Source organism: Aotus nancymaae, unplaced genomic scaffold (assembly GCF_030222135.1).
Source record: "Aotus nancymaae isolate 86718 unplaced genomic scaffold, 86718_ANA_hifiasm-v0.15.2.pri h1tg000002l, whole genome shotgun sequence".
Classification (NCBI taxonomy): Eukaryota; Metazoa; Chordata; class Mammalia; order Primates; family Aotidae; genus Aotus; species Aotus nancymaae.
In genome coordinates, this window is record NW_026988413.1 from 33,417,654 (window position 1) to 33,438,038 (window position 20,385).

General features: G+C 35.9%; 1 protein-coding gene across 1 annotated transcript in view; it reads left to right on the plus strand.

Moving 5' to 3' along the window:
• SLC13A1 (solute carrier family 13 member 1) overlaps nt 1-20,385 on the plus strand; it is a 97,706-nt gene that overhangs the window by 20,743 nt on the left and 56,578 nt on the right. Inside the window, exons 2-6 of the mRNA XM_012474117.2 lie at nt 3,897-4,025; nt 13,437-13,573; nt 15,662-15,849; nt 16,442-16,499; nt 16,582-16,630. Of these exons, the coding sequence (XP_012329540.2) occupies nt 3,897-4,025; nt 13,437-13,573; nt 15,662-15,849; nt 16,442-16,499; nt 16,582-16,630 (561 nt within the window). The remainder of the gene's footprint in view (nt 1-3,896; nt 4,026-13,436; nt 13,574-15,661; nt 15,850-16,441; nt 16,500-16,581; nt 16,631-20,385) is intronic.

Genomic DNA, 20,385 nt, shown 5'->3' on the forward strand with positions numbered 1-20,385 from the left:
CTTTTACACTGTTGGTGGGAGTGTAAACTAGTTCAACCATTGTGGAAGACAGTGTGGCGATTCCTCAAGGACCTAGAAATAGAAATTCTGCTTGATCCAGCAATCTCATTACTGGGTATATACCCAAAGGATTATAAATCATTCTATTATAAAGACACAAGCACACGTATGTTCATTGTGGCACTGTTTACAATAGTAAAGACCTGGAACCAACCCAAATGTACATCAACAACAGACTGGATAAAGAAAATGTGGCACATATACACCATGCAATACTATGCAGCCATAAAAAACAATTAGTTTGTGTCCTTCATAGGGACATGGATGAATCTAGAAACCATCATTCTCAGCAAACTGACAGAAGAACAGAAAATCAAACACTGCATGGTATCACTCACAGGCAGGTGTTGAACAATAAGAACACATGGACACAGGGAGGGGAGCATCACACACTGGGGTCTGCTGTAGAGGGGTAAGGGAGGGACAGTGTGGGATGGGGAGGTCGGGAGGGTTAACATGGAGAGAAATGCCAGATGTAGGTGATGGGGGGGATGGAGGCAGCAAACCACATTGACATGTGTGTACCTATGCAACAATCCTGCATGATCTGCACATGTACCCCAGAACCTAAAGTACAAAAAAAAAAAAAAAAAGGAGGAATAAGCTTGAGAAGTCTATTATGCAACATGGTGAATGTAGTTAATAACATTTTGTATTTTTGAAAAATGCTAAAAAGAGTGGATATAAAGTGTTCTCAGCACAAATATGATAATGATATGAGATAATACACATGGTAATTAGCTAGACTTAATCATTCCACAATGCATAGATACTTCAAAGCATCATATTGGACATGATAAATACAGTACATACAATTTTACTTGTCAATAAAAAAAATAAGGATAAAAAAGAGCACTCAGAGGGGAGTAACTCTGTCTTCCTCCTTTTCCAGACCTTTGGTTTTCTTTAGATGTGGAAAAAGGGGGCAATTTCCACAAATTCAGGGAAGGCAGCTATCAAGGGCAATGCAGATATGGTGCTTTAGCTAGCTGCAATTATAATCCACTAGGATTCATATGAAAAAATACAAAATGCACATGTGTTTAGGGCAAACTCCATGATGAGACATAAATTTGAAATGCAAATCGAAAGATGGACAAGTTTTCCAAATGGGTTATAAATCCAGGTATTCAGCTTAGGCAAAAGGAAACTACTTGGAAGCAAATTTCTAGACCCAGATTTAAAGATGAAAGGAAAGGTCTGGAAGAGGGTGCTGCCCAGTGCTTTTCAAACTTTAATCTAGTTAAGAATCACCTTGTGAGCTTGAAAATGCTGATTGATTCAGTGTGCCTGGGGAAGGACTTAGTGTCCTACATTTCTCACGAGTACCCAGATCATGCTGAAGCTGCTGGTTCATGTACCACCCAGAGGGGCAGAGAGGGGAGAAGTCCAAATGCACAATCTAAGTGTTGATTATTGAATGAGGAAGAAAGATTTGAAAGGGGAAGCAAATAGGCAACCTTTTCCCTACCAGAGATTTTACTCAAATGCTGACAAAAACCGAGGAGGTAAGAGAATGAATGAAGTAATGCAGTAGGACTGTATAGAACTGAAAAAATACAAGTCAGTCTCTAAAGGAGACCCTGGATAACTGTTGCCATGGAAGAATATGATCCCAATGATACCAAATATCTCAGTTTGTTAAGAGAAGCCAGAAATTCAGACTTTATTTTTAACATTAAATCTGCTGGTGTGTAAGTCCTGACTCAATCAGATTAAGTACACACACATATAAAACATTGTGAATCAAGTATTAGAATTGCCTTGCTAGACTTGGCCATCAGCTTGCGACTGCTGTATCCAAATAATCAAACACAGCCAAAAGGTCTAGAATGTGATCACAGGTAGGTAGAAACTAGCACATGAAGGATCTGGGGGCCTGCTGGTTTACCAACTGGCTGAACACCATGAATTAGAGTTCAGAAGTGTGATGAGGAGCAAGGATCAAAATTCAAATATCAAGAAAGTGTGTAAAGAAGACTCTTTGGAGATAGAGAATTGATGTCAGGAGGTATTGTGGTAAGACATTATAGTCAAAGCGAAGGTGGATTTCAATGCAAAATGAAGATTCTTCAGTTGTTTTCAATAAACAACTAAAAGTCACTGATTCTTGCAGTCTGGGCCACGTAATAATTTGATTCTTGAAATTTTGCTTTTAATTCTGTCACCAAAGTTGTGCCATCTCAGTGGACTATAACTCTCCAGTCAAAGACCCATGTTGACATGAATGTTCAACAGTTATGGCAGTGGGTATACATGGTGAACAGAACCAGCTAGCACACACTATGTATTCTATTTATTTTTTGATGTTTTAGCAGACCCTTATGGATTGGTGTTACAGATAGTTGTCAGGGTGGCTAGACCCATAATCTGGCTTTATGCAAAGGAGTGCTAAAAGCAAAATGGATTCTTGGAAAGTGATCTGATATTGGAATAGTCTTGCCTGCAGTGCAGGAAGTGGGTGGAGGCAGAGGGGCAGATTCGAGAGATACAATGACTGTGAATAAATAGGATCAAGAGAGTGGCTGACTGAAACTAGAGAGCAAGATAAAAAGGGGCCCATTTTATCTCTGCAACCTAGGTTCTTACACGTAGGATGGAAAACATAGTCGTAAGAAGAAACTTTCAGGTTATCCATGTGTTCTCATTAAGACAAAATGCACAACATTTCTTCCACACTGGAATTTTAGATTAAGCTAGTATTCACCAGTTCTCTCCAGAGCTGTTTAGAAAGATCCAGTCAAGGCTCAGCTTTGTTTTGTTGTTTTATTGTTTGTCAAGATGATAGAAGCAGACTGTATGAAACTGTCAACATCAAAACACTTTTATTCTTTCTCCTTTAAAGAGATAACACAATAAAGGTATTACTTAATCCTGGCTTATTAAAGATGTCTTAGAAACCCACTGGAAGTGTAGGGATGCTGGTCAAGTAAACCCCAAGCCCCATGGACTCACCCTGAGGCAGGTGAATCAGAGAGCAGCAGTGCTAGACATAAATAAAAGCTTAAATAAATAACTTCATTCAACCTAAACAGCAGTTTTTGTAAATTTTTCAAATGCAACTCAGAGTTTGCAGAGAGTAAGCAGTGTGAGAGCAAAACAGTGCCATATCATAGCTGCTTTCATTAAATACTCAGAACATTCCAAGTGATTTCATATCAAAGTTGTCTATATAAGTCAAATACAATGATAAATTTTGACCACCTCTTAACAATCCCCTAAAACAGGAACCTATAGTTTTATACTAAGCAAAGCAACAGATTCTATTAAGAGTAGCATTCAGGCTCATCCATGCCACACAACTTGTCATGTCTTTCCTCTGAGACACACTACTTCAAAGATTTCTCCTGGGTTGGTTTTCCCCTTTTAGTTAGAAGGAGAGGAAGGCAGGAGTGCTTGGGTCCCACCCAACCAGGCACCAAGGAATGCAGTTAAAAGGCAGGTGTCCTGCCCCCAGGGGAAAGGCTGCAACTTGGCTATTTCTGTACTCTGGAAGTATGGGGGAGTGCATTTTATAGGCCAAATAAAGGTGAGAAAAAACATCTATATACACTAATATGAGCAAGAAAATGGACTAGGTGATGTTATCTATTTTGAGGGAAACGTGAAATAAATGTGAAGAATGGGGTTTATTTGTGTCTTCAGTTTTTTATGTTTATTAAATTTTGCTTCTTAGAACTGAGAAATGACTGTTTGAGGACAACTCAAAAATGCAGAGGTCTTGGATCTTCTTACTTTCTCTGTGACATGGCTTTATTAAGCAAACATGTTGGTGTTGAATGTTGACTTCTCTAGCCTCCTGATAGCATCTTTTGCTTTGCCTGTGTTCTTTCCAGGAAGCAGAATGTGCCTACACACTCTTCGTTGTCGCCATATTTTGGCTCACGGAAGCTTTGCCTCTGTCGGTAACAGCTTTGCTACCTAGTTTGATGTTCCCCATGTTTGGGATCATGCCTTCTAACAAGGTAAGTCCTCTTGCCAATGTCATAATCTGATTCCCTGTTTTTTTTTTGTTGTTTTTTTTTTTGGTTGTTGTTGTTTTTTTGAGACGGAGTTTCGCTCTTGTTACCCAGGCTGGAGTGCAATGGCGCGATCTCGGCTCACGGCAACCTCCGCCTCCTGAGTTCAGGCAATTCTCCTGCCTCAGCCTCCTGAGTAGCTGGGATTACAGGCACGCGCCACCATGCCCAGCTAATTTTTTGTATTTTTAGTAGAGACGGGGTTTCACCATGTTGACCAGGATGGTCTCGATCTCTTGACCTCGTGATCCACCAGCCTCGGCCTCCCAAAGTGCTGGGATTACAGGCATGAACCACCGCCCCTGGCCTGATTCCCTGTTTTGTACTGAGATTTCCATTGAGAAAAGTTATTTTTAAAGGGAGCACTAATCCTGTTGGTAAGGTACCAAACTTTCAACTGTTTCTCCTCTCTGGCATTCTGCATGTGTGTCCACCTTCAGAGAACGAACATAAGCTGTGAGTTCTTGAGTCAAGCGTGTTAGTAGGAGAAATGGACGGCCCCTCTTCTCTCACTGACATCTAGGCCTGGTGTCTCCCTCTCAAAATCAGAGAAACTTGGTGGCATCCTCCATGGGTATTTTCTATTCAGCAGAATTCAGTCTCACAGTGTTGTAAAAACAATTTTTGTTTTTAATGAAGAAAAAAGTTTCCCTGTTTTCATTTCAAAAGTCTGCCATTTCAAAAGACAAAGCCAAACTAACTTTCATGTATATCTCCATTGTGTTCTAGCTGAGAGGAGTTTATTCATGCTAAGAGGCGTTTCTTAGTTCTATACAATCTAAGAGTACCCATCTGAAGAAAGTGGATTTGGTTTCCCAAATGCATTGAAACCAGTCTCCAGCCACCCAGCAAACAACTATCTAAACCACAGCTCAAACAGTCTCAAGAAAGATGTTAAATTCGAGATGTCAGTCAGTGCAATTTATCACCTTTGGACTTCTGTATGAGTCCAACATTGCTCTCTTGAGGCTCACCTGTCTTTCATTTTCTTTTTAGCTAACCCTTGATTACATTTCTTCCTGTGAGAGGAACTGTTCTCTTCTTTCTTTTCATGTTCTTCTTCCTGATTTTGGAGCCCCAGTCGATCTTTTTGCATTTTCTTATTCTCTCTGCTCCTCTTTTCTTACTGAATTTGCCCCTCCCACCTGACTTCCACTCTTTTCTTTCTAATGGCCATTGATTTGGAAGAGTGTGGCCAGGGCTGTACTTTAGTTCCTCTTGCCCCCAGGCTGAGAGTCTACTGCCCCATGAAATCTGAGAGCCATAATCTGATAAGGTTCTTAAATGCTTCAACATGCTAATGGCTTTCAATACAGGGGATAAATAGAGAAAGAAGGGGTTGATGACTTCTTAAAAATAGGGTGTCAAATTGTTAACCTCTCTTCTATGGGCTTGGATGGTTCTGTGTGCAGAGATAGGTATGTTCAAGTTACACATTTTTCTCTTATGTTTTAATAACAATAAAACTGACTAAATTGACTGTTAAAAAGAGGCTGAAATAGAAGTGAGGTTTACTGGACTCATGGGGCATTTCTGCGGCAAGCTGTTACGGGAAGGGATTTACACACATTAGAGGGAAGCAGGAGGAAAGGGTTCCTAGGAATGACTGGCTTTGTAGAAGCTGCCAAGGATATATATCTCTGCCTCTTTGTGATGTCTAAGGGCCTGACTAAAGGCAGCAAAATTGTAGGTGCCAATGGCAGTTTGTATCACTCTGACTGCAGACATTAGCCCAAGAGTCCTTTATTCCCAGACTAATTTAACAGTCAGAATCTTAGACTTGAAAGGGAATTCTTCTTGGTCAGCTCTCACCCAGAACAGGGACTCCATCCAATGTCTCTTACAGATCAGATCATTCAGAAAGTGTTTAAAGGCTTTCTGGATTGTGGGCCTCTAATACCCCTCAAAGAGATATATATTATTTTTGACAAAATGTAACTCATAAGTAATTCTGCTTTATTGAGCCCACATCTGAAACTCAGTCACTGACTCATTAAACTTATTTCTAACACATATAATTCTATAGATAAGCCTCACTTTTTTGCATGACGGTATTGATTGAATTTGAAAACTAATATAATTTCCTCCTTATTTCTTTCCACCTTGAGTCTTAGTGGTTTCCAGACCTTAACTCTCATCCTCAAATCAGCCATTTCCAGCTCCATCACCCCCACCATCTTCTTTTCTCTTCCTGAAACTAACTCTAGTTTGTCAATGAGACTTAAGAATTAAATGAGTTAATAAACATAAATTCCATTGCACAGTAAGTACTCCATAAATGTTAGCTAATATTTGTACATTCACAAAAGTGAATAGATCATTCTAGAAACATTCTGAGTGTTGCAAAGGTAAATGAGTCTATTGTCTTCCCTATGGCATTTCAGCCTAAGTTTGTTTTAAACTTTATGTGTTTCTCTTCACCTTGTAAGTTTAACTGGAACTTGCAGCAAACCATAGTCCTTAGGACTTTTAGTGGAGAAAACTGTTCTTCAGACTTGTGATCCTTTTTCCTGACAGAGTAACTTAGCTTTCACTAATGAATTAGCTGACCAAAGCTACAGTCTATTATGCATGAGCTAGAGAGTTAGTCATAAGGCCTGAGCTTAAAATTCGATATTTATCACTGATTACTTGTATGGCCCTGATCGTGTCCTTTAATAACTCTTGTTTATCATCTGTAAGTGGCATATGATAATGCTACGCAGCCCATTGTTGTCACAATCAAATTAAATAATGTATGTTAAACAATGATACGAATAAGTATCAAGCATTCTTATGAGTTTTAATATTCACAGTTAAGTTTGTTGCGAGAGTTTTAAACGGTCAGCCCACCGCAGCATCTCTGAATCTCATATCTGTCACTGAGTAGGATCCCATGTCATTAATGCCTTCATCTAAGTTCAGAGCCCTACACCTCTCTCTTTGGCCACCATAGTTATAACTTTACTTATTTATTAAGCCAATGCTAAAAACTGGTATCTTGCTGAGCCCATTACTGTATTTGAAGAACATAAACAAATGTTAAACTTTTCTTATATTTGTTGAATTAAACCTGAAATGCTAAAGTATTTAGAGTATGTTCAATTTGATATTTCAAAACAAGTATTATCAAAAATATTTATATATAAATTTTACATATATGAATGTGAAAATACACATGTATGGAAATATAGAGAGAGATGTATTTACTCAGTGATTCAATAAATATTTGTATAGTAGTACTCTGTCAGGGATTTGGGAACACATCAATGAATAAAAATAGGCAAAATATGTCCTATCTTTCTAGGGGAAAGGAGGCAATAAATAATACATCTGATAAACAGAAATATTATACAGTATAGTTAGCTAGAAAGATAATTTTGTGCTATGGAAAAAATGCAACAGGATAATGGGGATTGGAAAGAATGGTAGTTTTAAATAAGGTGGTCAGGTTAGACGTCCTTGAGATAGTGTTACCTGAATAAAGATTTATAGGAAATGAAGGAGTTAGCCATTTGAACATTTGGGGAATGAGTACTGCAGAAGATGTAACACCCAGTGCAAAGACCTTACTGCAGGTACATCTGCAGTGTAACTGGAAGAGAGTAATTGCAGGGGAGAATGATAGAAGATTAGGTCAGGTACATAATGTAATTAGGCAGTGGACCAGGCAGGGTCGAAGTAGGCCATTGCAAGATTTTAACATTGAATGAAATGGGAGCCTCTGAAGAGTTTTGGGCACAAAGTTACATGATCAACCTAACTTTGATTTTAAAAGGATAACTTGGACTGCTGTGTTGAGAAACAAGACAGAAAGAAAGTGACAGGTAGTAAGTTATTGTAATCCAGGTGAGAGACCATGGCAATTCAGACCAAGGGCAGTAATAGAGATATTAAATGTACTGTTGATAAAATGTGTAAAATCATCATACTTTCCTGATTGATTGGATATGGCATATGATTGGAAGAAAAGTGTCAAAAATGCCTCACAGCTTATCTGTCAGTTGGGAAAATGGATTTGCTATCAAATGAAATGGGAAGACGATGGGAAGAGCAGGCTTACTCTAGGAGAGAAGCTGACACCTAGAGTTCAGTGCTGGACAGATAAGTTTGAAATACCTATTAGGTAGCTAAGTGAAGATGTTGAATAGGCAGTTGAATACAAAAGAGTCCAGAGTTCATGGGAGACAGCTAATCTGCAGACATAAATCTGAGATTCATCAACATATAGATGGTATTTAAAGCCCTAAGACTTGATGAGATCACTCAGGGAGCGAATGAAGACAGAAAAGCAAAAAGGACAAAGAACTGACCTCTGCATAGCTACAACAGTGACAGGTAAATGAAAAGAGAAAGCACTAGCTGAAGAGACTAAGAAGAAAAGGTTATTGAGATAGGAGGAGAACCAGGAGAGTGTGGGATCCTGGAACCCAAGTGAAGCAAATGTTTTGAAGATGAGGCAATGATTATGTGTGTTAAATCTGCTGATAAGTCAGTTAATGTGAAAACTAGATATTGACTGTTGGATTTAGCAAAACAACCTAATAACGAACAAAGCAGCTTTTAAAAAACATTATCTCATTTAATTTAAACTTGATGTGAGGTAATATTCAACTATTTATTGATTTGCAGAAAGGTTGTTGTACTGGTAAATTACATAACTAAGAGAGAACTCAGGTGCTCTGATCGTAAAAGTCCACATTTTTTGATGAAATCCTATTTTGAGACAGAAATATAACTATGTTGTTGATCTTGCAATTTTATTGGAAATTTTATTTGACATATCAATTTTGCCTTGAAAATAGTTACATTTATCAGTGTAATTTACAAACCAACAGGACCTTTTTCTACTACTTCCTGGACAAGTAGGCCATAAACAAACACATCAGCCTGTAGCTAATGTTTCTCCTCAAATATTCTGACTCTGGTGAAAACCATAGAACAGGTACTACAACGAAAACAGAGAATCTGAAATTTCTTTCTTAGGTTTAACAACTAATTTTATTTGGACTGCAGGCTGTAGTTTGTTTTCATGGTCTATTGAGAAAACTGGCAAACTGAGGGCCTGAAGGCCAAATCAGCCTGCTGCCTAATTTTTAAAATAAACTTTTTATTAGAACAAAGCCATAGTTATTCATTGACATATTGCCTTTGGCTATTTTGTGCCATGACAGAGTTGAATAATTACAGTGAAGACCATATGGCCAACAGTGTCTAGAATATTTACTGCTTGGCCCTCCACAATATGCTAACTCCTCCAAATCAATAACAACAAGAAAGTCTCATGGTTCTGAACTTCTTTCTGTGTCTAATCACTTACTAATAATGGCTCGCTTACATGTGTTTATTTGTATTTTTAAGTTATTCTGCATTAATTCTTTCATTTAATTCTCAGAGTATTGGTGAAATAGGGTATCTTAGCCCATTCAGGTTGCATTAACAAAATACATTAAGCTGGGTAAATAAGCAATAGATATTTACTGCTCACAGTTCTGGAGGCTGGGAAGTCCAAGATCAAGGCACTGGCAGATTCAGTGTATAGTAAGGGCTTACTCTCTGCTCCATAGATGGCATCTTGTTGCTGCATCCTCACATGATGGAAGGGGCAAGGGAGCTCTCTCAAGTCCCTTTTATAAAAACATTAATTCCATTCATGAGGTTGTAGCCAACATATTTGGTTTCTTTTAGGGGCCAACATATGAATTTTGGGGAGACACCCACATTTAGACCACAGCAGTCAATAGACTTATTTCCATGAGCCAAACTGCAAAAGAGATAAGGGAAAATGAAAAGTTAAATATTTATGTATTTTTCAATAATAAAGTCAAGGATCAGGTCCTGTAAGAAGATTTTCCCAATCCTTCTAGGAAAAAAATGGTCACCCTACTTACTTTTAAAATCTCAATTAAATCTTGGAGAAGTATCATTCAAGCATCTATAATACTTTATTGCACTTTTTGTTAACTTGTTTTTTTACATCTAATAGCTTGTGAGCTCTTCCATCTAATAGCTTGTGAGCTCCTCAAGTCTAGGGACTTATTAAATTTAACATCTATTGAGTGTCAATTTGTACCAGACATGTGCTAAGCCCATAAATACAATGATCAATAAGATGCATCCTGCCTTCAAAATACATTAATAAAGAGGATAAATAAGTGAAGAAATGATCAATATATAAATCAAGATGTGCTACAAAAAGGGAGATATGATGTAATCCAGTTTAGGGTCTTAGGTAAGATATCTTGGGAGAATTGACATCTTCCATGAGGGAAGATTAGGAGTATCTAAGACAAGGGGAGAGGGTCATTCCGGGTTAAATTGCAAGCAAGTGTTCAAACACTTCTGTGTTTGGGAAACTAAATACATAGGAAGAAGTAGGGTGGAGTGGCAGAAAACTAAGCTGGAGAGGTGAAAGGGGACCGGATGACAGGGTCTCTTATGACATGTTGAAAATATTGGATTTGGTCTTTAAAACTATGGGAAGTTCTTAAAAACTATACTGAACAAGTATAAGAAGGTCAATTATGTGATCAGATTTACACTTTAGAAAAGAGGCTATGACAATGGTATGGGGTAGATCAGAAAAAGATCGATCATACAGTAGCCAGGTGAGAAATAGTGAGGACCTTAATCAAGGTAGTCATGTGTAAACAGAGATAAAGGGACCGATTTTAAAGATATTAAGGACCTAGAAATAATAGGAGTCATATTGGAAGTGAAAAAGGAATTTTATTTTCCTGCTTGGGCAACTGAGTAGATAGATGTTAACATTAATTGCAAAGGGAGAACATGTTTGAACGATGGGGAGTGAGAAGATGAGAAGTCATTTTGGATATATTGAATTGTAGGTGTCTGTGGGAAATTCAAATGGAAATGAACAGTTGGACATACCAGTCTGAAACTCAAAAGACTTATCTGTCTGGAAGTAAAGATCTTGGTATAGTCAGCATTTATTTAACAAATGGTCGTCGAGTGCCCCTATGTATGTGCCAGGAATTATTTTAGTCCCATAAAGACAGAAAGTTGAATCCTTCAAATTCAGCCATTGGTTGTATAAAACAAGAAGACTATAGACAGAACCCTGTGGAATACTAGCATTTTTGAGGACCGAGATAAATTTTTCAAAGTCAGCCAAAAAAAAAAAGAAAAAAAATCAGAGGCAGAGATAGAACCAGGGACAAAAAACAAAAGCTTCCTGAATCTGGAAGCACTGGTATTTTAATATATTGAAATACTTATACCTAGAGTAAGAGTTGAAAGTGTTAGGAGACTAGGAGGTAGGGGACAGAGTGTAGACAACTGGGATTTAAGATCTCAGGGACCATAGCTTATTCATTGTCCCTTCCTCCCTCATTCTTTCAATGCTATTTATGAAGCTCTCTTACTGTGTACTAGCACTATGATAGATGCAAAATATGTGATGGTTAGCAAAACAGATTCCTGGTCTGGTTAGCAAAACAGATTCCTGGTTTTCGTGGAAATGTGTGGTATAATACAGAAAACAATAAGCAGGTAAACAGGCAGTATTTATGTAATGTATATACTATGAAAAAAACATGCAGGGCTCTATGATACAGAAAAATAGTAGGACCTACTTAGACCTGATATTTGAGGAATTGAAGAGGCAAAAAGAGAGAAAGATATATCAATCATTTATTTATGTATATTCTCTGCTCCTATATTTGGTGCATGCAGATAATTTTTCAATGAGTAATTAATAAATGAAATAGCAAGGAAATTGATATAATTATTTTCTATTATCCAATCACCATAAAATGTAAAGAGATAGATGTAAACTTTGAAAGACATCATAAATGAACATTTTATAAAACATAAAAGTTTCCCACTTGTCTACTTTTAATTTCAAGGGTAATTATCAATTTTTGCTTTTTACTGAAACCAATACAAGCTTAGCAAATTATGTTAAATATGCAGATATAATTTAATACAGCAAAATTATTGTAAGAATTAATTTTCCTTCTTGTAGTTTTGTAACATTAGATTTATCCATTCTTTCCATTCCTTCTATTAGCTATTATTTGATTTTTTTAAAGAGGTATTTACTCTTAGAATCCTCTTTTCAGCATAGCCTTGTGATTCAGTTTAGCTAAATGTTTCCTAAAGTAAGTTATCTTGAATATCAGTCCCGTGAATTGCTCCTCCTAAAACTTAAATAAGTTTTTAATTATTAAGTAACTCTGAAAAATATGTAGACTATGATAGTCTCCTCTTTAAAAAATGACAATATATACTATTGTTTAAAGGTTTTTTCAAAGGCCTATAGGAGAGAAAATTCTAGTATTTCAAAATTTTGTTTTCTCAACTTAATCTACTATACAACTCTTTAAAAAAAGACATGCACTTAACATATTTCAGGGTATTCTTTGAGAAATACTGTTGCAAATGGTTGCTTAAAGTTCTAGGTCCTTTACTAATCTCTGAATGGCATTAACTGAAAATAACTTAAAATGTTGACTCTCATATTTGTTTCATATATATGTGTGTATTATGTGTATATATATGTGTGCATGTGTGTATATATATATATCTGTATCTCTCTCTCTCTCTCTCTCTCTCTCTATATATATATATATATATAGAGAGAGAGAGAGAGAGAGAGAGAAAGTCTCACTCTGTCATGCAGGCTGGAGTGCAATGGCACGATCTTGGCTCACTGCAACCTCCACCTCCTGGGTTTAAGTAATTCTCCCATCTCAGCCTCCTGAGTAGCTGGGATTACCAAGCATGCACCACATGCCAGGCTAATTTTTTATATTTTTAGTAGAGATGGGGTTTCACCATGTTGTCCAGGCTGATCTTGAACTCCTGATCTCAAGTGATCCACCCGCTTTGGCTTCCCAAAGTGCTGGGGTTATAGGTGTGAGCCACTGTGCCTGGCCTTATAAAAAATAATTTTGAAAGTAAAATCATTCAAAATATAAAGGTGTGACTGTACTTCTGGCATAATAGGTCATAATGAGGACAGTAGCAAGTTGGAGCTTAATTGAAAACTTTCCCAAATCACAGTCATTGCTATTCCTCTATAGATGCATAAATAAATTAGTCCCAATTTCTATCTCCTAAGACATAGAAAGCATTTGCCTGGTGTTACTCATTGAAGGCACTTACCTGATGTTACTCAGCTATTTAATAACACTGAGTACTCTTTTTTCTGTATACTTTTTCTTAACACTATTTTTGGGTAAGAATAAAGAACATGTCTAAATTTGCATTCAAACACATCTACATTTTTCTCAACCAAATAGAAAGATTATGCGGTTGAAGGTCAAAGTTAAGAGCAGCATAATAATATCTTTCTTACGCAATGCTATTTTTCCCCACCAAAGCAAACAATCATGGGTTTAATTGTTATTTCAGGTGGCATCTGCTTATTTCAAAGATTTTCACCTACTGCTAATTGGAGTTATCTGTTTAGCAACATCCATAGAAAAATGGAATTTGCACAAGAGAATTGCACTGAAAATGATGATGATGGTTGGTGTGGATCCTGCATGGTAAGAACTGCATTTACTGCTTCCAGTTTACCTGCTGAACAGACCATTTCTGTGCAGAGCAAATAACCAAACAAGCAATGTATCTTTGTATCACACTCTGGAAATTCTTTGTATCACACTCTGGCTTTTGACTTTTTTTCCTTTGCAAATATGAAAGTGATAAAAAGTGTACTTGAGGTGTAGGAGGATAAAAACAACAACTTTCACTGCATAGAAGTGAAAGCTGAGAGAAGCCTTGAACCTCAACAGACAAGATTGATAGACTTCAGAGTAGATTTTCCTCCTATCTTGTTTATTTGGGTAATAACATATTCAGAACTTGTTCAAGAGCATCCTTTATCATCAGGGAGTATGTTACAAACCAAAGACAAAGATGTTACTGACAAAGTACAAATGTGTGCAGAAAAATTCCAAGGTGAACATTTTTCTTTTTAAACCAACTGTTGCAAAGTCAAACAATCAATTAAGAAATTTAGTCTATAGAAAATAAAATCACTCTTTTGGCTGATAAAATTAATTGGCTATTTTGGTTTTAGTTCACCTCTTGCTAAGAACATGAATGTAAGCTAAAGAAAATGTCCAGTGTCATAATCATTTGCATAGTGGCATTTTGCTTTAAAGCCTTAGGTGTTTCATCCTTTCTCATCTTTCTCTGAAAATTAGAATATTGTACTGATTTGTATTGCATAATTCATTCTAGGGCAAAGCCATGTTCATGTTTTTCATTTATGGTGCAAATTGTTTTGCTAAATACAAAAAAAATCAATGACTCAGATGAGACAAATTTTCAATCTTTTTAATTTAAAAACTGTGTAACACATATGTATTTAAGACACCATCTTACTCTTAAAATGAAATGGTACTCCATGCCTTTTAGGGTGCTATACAAATGTCTCTCTTTTTTCTGACCCTCTGCTCACTGTTCCAGAGGATGATGTGATGCACTTCACAGTGGGCAGAAGTTCTGTCCATTATGCCACTAAGTGGCTTTTCAATTTAAGGCATTTACCATACAGAAGCTTTATCTGATCCCAGCCTTTTTAATAGGAAGATTTCGTGTCTTGATAATGCCTTAAGAATTAAAAGTTCTTAATTTTCTTTTTTTTGAAGAATCATTTCTTGTGTAAGCAGATTCCTAGTACATTCTCTTTTGTTTTGTTTTATACATTGAAAATATTCACCTTATCTGAGTCTGAAACTTACAGTGTGGCATTGTTCTTGTAGATCTCTTTTAAAAGATGTCAGATTATTTCATAAACGGCTCTACATAGAAACATGTGCTTCTGAATGATTTTCTAGGGCCACCTACTCAAAAGAGATCATGTTTTTTCCCAAGTGTGACTTTGAAAGTTTATAGATGTGGCTTAACATTTTGTAGTCTTAGGTACGTTATTTTTAAGGAGAATAACTACTCTATTTGTAAAAGAAGACAATGTAATGTATCCAGATCCTGACAACAGGAAAGGATATTAGATTTAGGAGAGCATAAATCATATGAATACAGAAAATTCAGAAACCTCATTTCAGCAAATGACTTTAACTATTTTCTCCACCTGCCATATATTGAACCAGTATAGTGAACAAGTTAAAAAGGCTTTATAAATATTAATTTCTTTCTTTGTCCTTGTGCCTCCCTGACACTCTTATGAACAAACAGAGTTATGGCTAAAAGAAAAAAGAAAAAAGAAGGGACTTTAAATTCAAAAGTTGATTGCATTTTCATCTTACTAGCATTTGAAGATAAGTGGTCACCTGTGAAGAGCATTCAGATATTGGTATAATATTATAAGCTGTTATTTGTCATATAACCAACTTGCAGTTTGTTTAGTCATTTTTCTGTTTTTGAAGAGAAGATTTGTATGGTTCCCTGGGAGACAGATCTCTTAAGAACTCCACTTTGACATGTGCAGCTTTGATTTCTACCTGGCTGTCACTGTACTCCAAGTTCATCATCTGGGCAGAATCTTAACCTTCTATGTTTTGAAAGACTTAATTTCCCAACTCACATCTTAAACATCTTGCAGTTAAATAATACAGTGGTAGTTAAGCTAAGAGCACAGCTCCACACTAACAGCTCTCTTGTTTCAGGCTGACGCTGGGGTTCATGAGCAGCACTGCCTTTTTGTCTATGTGGCTTAGCAACACCTCGACTGCTGCCATGGTGATGCCCATGGCAGAGGCTGTAGTGCAGCAGATCATCAAGGCAGAAGCAGAGGTCGAGGCCACTCAGATGACTTACTTCAATGGATCTACCAATCCCGGACTAGAAACTGATGGTATCACATGTTGATATGGCCAATCTGGGATCTAGTCATTAGAGCATTAGACATAAACTCAGGAATTCTAAGTTGTATTTCGAATTAACTATCCATACATGCATGATGTGAATTTAACCTTCTTCCCTCTATAGTTCTCAGTATCTACACAAATAATTTTCTACAAACATTTTATGTAAATTGTTACATTTCTATTCGCTTGCAAAAAGACGAATGCCTTTTCTATCCCTCAGCCAGACTGATGGAACACTCTCTCATGTCTTTATCAATAGACCTCCAGGTTACTCCTTCCTGCCCTGAAAGGGTTTTCCTGCATAATTTTGGGAATTTGTAATTCCTACATTCTATTTGGATACAGCATCAAATTTCACTGTGATTATTTCTGGCTTTGACGAACTGCTCTGATGCAGTGAAAAAGTGTTGGGAGGATATTTGTGTTTATAAAGTATTTTAAGATGAATGTTATGTTAGTACACAGTGAATTTTTTATTTTCAATTTCTGCTAATGCTTCCATCGTCCTATCCACACACATATGCAAACATGCAAACCCAATGATAACCCCTTAAATTGTTTTTCTTTAATATTTTGCAGAAAGTATTAATGTGCATGAAACAAATGAGAGGAAAGAGAAAACAAAACCAGTTCCAAGGTAAAGAATACTGATATTTTGATTAGGATTTTTCCAAAATTATATTTTAATAAAATTATAACTGGATCAATTTATTTTTCAGATGCAATAATAATACAGGAAAAATTTCAAGCAAGATGGAGTTGGAAATGGTAGGTAAATTTGATTCTTTCTAAATAATTATACACAAAATTATATTAGGGCTGCAGATATATACATATGCATTTTAAAATTTGTCACTTGCTTCCTTCTCTATAAATTATTTTGCTTGACTAAGTAGTAGCATGGTGTAATGGTTTGATAAGCTTTCATGAATAGACAGAAATCAACATCTGGATAGAAACCATTTTGGGCTCTGAAAATTAATATCATTATTTTTTCTTTTTACCAGAATTAGGATAATGGCAGTTAGCCAAGGTAGTTTAAAGAAATATAATTTCAGTCTCAGAATGTTTCTTCTTTTTCTTGTTTTTAACTTCTTTTTTAATTACAGGGGTACATGTGCAGGTTTGTTATATAGGTGAATTGCGTGTCATGGGGGTTTGGTATACAAATTATTTCCTCACCCAGGTAATAAGCGTAGTATCCAATAGGTAGGGTTTTTTAAAAAAATCATTTTTTTTATTAAAATCTTGCTGGCCTAATAGCCTAATTTTCATTAGGAGGATCATCATTTCTTCCAGGTTATGAACTTGGAGCAACTCTTATTTATGTAATTACAAGTCATTATCTTTAATGCTTTTATTGCCACTAAAAGGTTCAATGCAGAATTCATGAGTTGCTTCTGTCAAATATGGGTGGAGGAGTTATAGCCATTCTATATGTTAAAGGAGGGAAGGAGATCTCTGTAAACTAACCCATAGAATTCATTTTCCCAGAATAAATCAATATAAAAATACTATACTAGATTGCACTGGGAACAATATACTTCAAGACCTGTAAAATAAATCCTGCATAGAAATAGACCTTTAGTAACTATGGCATTAGCAATGGGAAAATGGGGCATGTATTTCTTCATCTGAATGCATTAACATGAAGCTCAGTAGGAAAAAGAAAACCTTCTTGTTAATTACAGAAATCTTCTAGGGAACAGCAATTTCTATGTAAAGAGAAAATGAATACAGTTAAGTTTTAAGCCATTAGCCACAGAATATATTAAGGGTTTTTAAAGATGGGAATTGCATATATATTTATGAAGATATTACCTTTAGAGATAGAAGTAATTCCTTTAAAACATAAAAAATTAACAGTCTGCCAGGTATGTTATAGAGTAATACATTAGAAAAGGGCTTTAAAAACTGTTGTGAAAATTGGCACACCTAAACAGAAAGAATATACATGCACTCGGTAACTTACTTGTGGTTATCTTTGGAAACCTAGTTTTCTATCATAAGGCCTAAAGTTTCTGTCAAAACCCTTCAAATTGCTTTGATAATCAATACCGTCCCAGGCATTGTAGGCAGGTCTTTTGATGAAAAGACCTGCTCCTTACTGTAAGCAGCTCAGAGTCTAGTGGGGAAAATGGACTTTAAAAAATAAATCTGACATAAATACCACAACAAAGGCAGGCACAGATGCCAAGACTTTCAGAAATAGGAGCAACTACTTTGATCTGGGAATACTGCAGGGAAGAAGTATAATGTAAAGACACTGGAGTTTGGAAAGATGATACTGTGTGTAAGCAGGAGAGTGCGAAATCATGAATGCAGGGACGTGACTACCTTGTCAGTACTTTAAACTCTGGCACATCCCAGTTGCCTGACACAAAGGAGGTAGTCAATAAATAGTTATCTTTATCAATTAATGAATGAGTGAATGCAAAAGAGTAAAAAGAAGATGCTTTTTAATCAGAGAGTACAACTAATTCAAAGACCCAGCCAAGTAAAGAGCAGGTTTTTTGGAGGAGGGAAACCTCTCCAATGCAGATGCTAGAGATGAGCTGCTGTGGGGAATAAAATGATTGTATGGGTTTGCCCAGGTTATAAATATCTCTTCATCCAATGCAAAGGAGTTTAGAGTAGATTTTATGGAAAACACAAAGCCTTAAAGCTGCGGGGCAATATGGTAGGTTCTGCCTTTGGGACAACCCGAAGGTCAGTGGTGAGCTTTGTGATTAATTGAGCAACTGAGCTTTTTTATTAATTAGACATTGAGGATGAGGGAGAAAAATGTGGGAGATGCCTCCACTGCTCTAAACTGGGGAGCAGTAGATTGTGACGCTGTTGATTAGAATGCAGAACTCAGAGGTAGCAATAACTTTTCAATGGAGAAAAGTAAGATAATATAAGTGCATTTTTGGCAATAAAGATTAATATCTGAATTTAGGAGAGGAGAGCCAGGCCGTTGAATGTTGATTCTATTGTCTTTCTAGAACCCAGTGCAAAAAAATTTAGCTTTATATAAAAATGGAAATAATTTTTTGCTGCACTAAAGTATTCTTTATAAGAGATGCATGAAAGCATTATTTTATATAATATACATTTATGATATGGTTTGATTTTTAACAATTATAAGTATATTTTCAGGAATAAATGTATATATAGTTTGTGTTGCAATGATAAACGGTCACTGCTCTTTGATAGATTTACCTTATATAACTTAACACTAACTGATTATATGGAAGAATGTATATCTACTTTAGCTATAAAATGGAAAAATATTTATATTTATAATCTTTGACCTTCTACTTTTTTCTTGAAATAGGTGGGGTATTCTATTGAATTCAAATAAATCCTGTGGGGTATGACTTTGAATTTGACCTACAAGTAAAAAAGTACAAATATTACTCCCTTTTTGGGGAGAGTGGTATAAACTAAACTCCAGAAAAAAGAAATTTCCTCCAGTTTAGCTCTGATTTTGATTATTTGTTGTCTTCTGCTAGCTTTGGGTTGATTTGTTCTTGCTTCTCTAGTTTTTTCAGTTGTGATGTTAAATTGTTAATTTGAGATCTTTCTAACTTTTAATGTGGGCATTTAGTGTTATAAATTTCCCTCTTAACACTGCCTAACACTCATGACACGAGTTTACTTATGTAACAAACTTGCACATGCATTCCCAAACCTAAAATAAAAATTAAAAAAAAGAAGAGAAATAAAATAAAAGACTGTTTTTTAAATAACCTGCATAATTTTGCTATGTTCCTGCAATAAAATAAATTTTATTTCTAGTGAAATTACTATAATTTTATTCATTTGAACACCATTTGTTTATCACAAAAGATTTTAAAAACTTAATTAAAATCTCTTTACTACTACAATTAAATCAATCTAAAATGATCAATAAGCTTACTTCACTTTTTAGAACTATAATATTTCTCCCCTAAGGCAACAACATATACTGATCCATACAGAGTTTAGTGTGTAATAAGTGGAAGGCTCTCAATAAGTAGAAAAATAATAATAGCCTCCAAATAAATTCTGTATTTAGCAATGACAGTAATATTAGTTAAGAAATATACATTTAACATTTGTTCAATGTCACCTTTTCAACAAGACCTACCCTAACCTCCCTGTTTCATTGCAGCCACCATATCCCATATCCTTCCTCTTAATCCTCCTGACTCTACACTACCTTTTCCAAAGCATGTATCCCTGTCTTACAGACTATATAATTTGGTTAATTTTTATCTATTTTGTTCATTGTCTTCTTTCTCCACTAAAATGCAAGGTTCACAGAAACAGAGATTTTTGTCCGTCTAGTACATATCACAAATATCTTGAATAGTGACTGCTGTAGAGTAAATAGTAAATATTCACTTAGTGAATAAATCAGTTCAGTAATATTTTCATCAAATGATTACAATTAGCTTAAAATAACTCATGTTGTATAAAAACTACGCTAAGTTTCCAGTGTCTACTTAACCATCAGAGAAAATTCAGAGAAGTCACTATGAATAATAGAACCATTC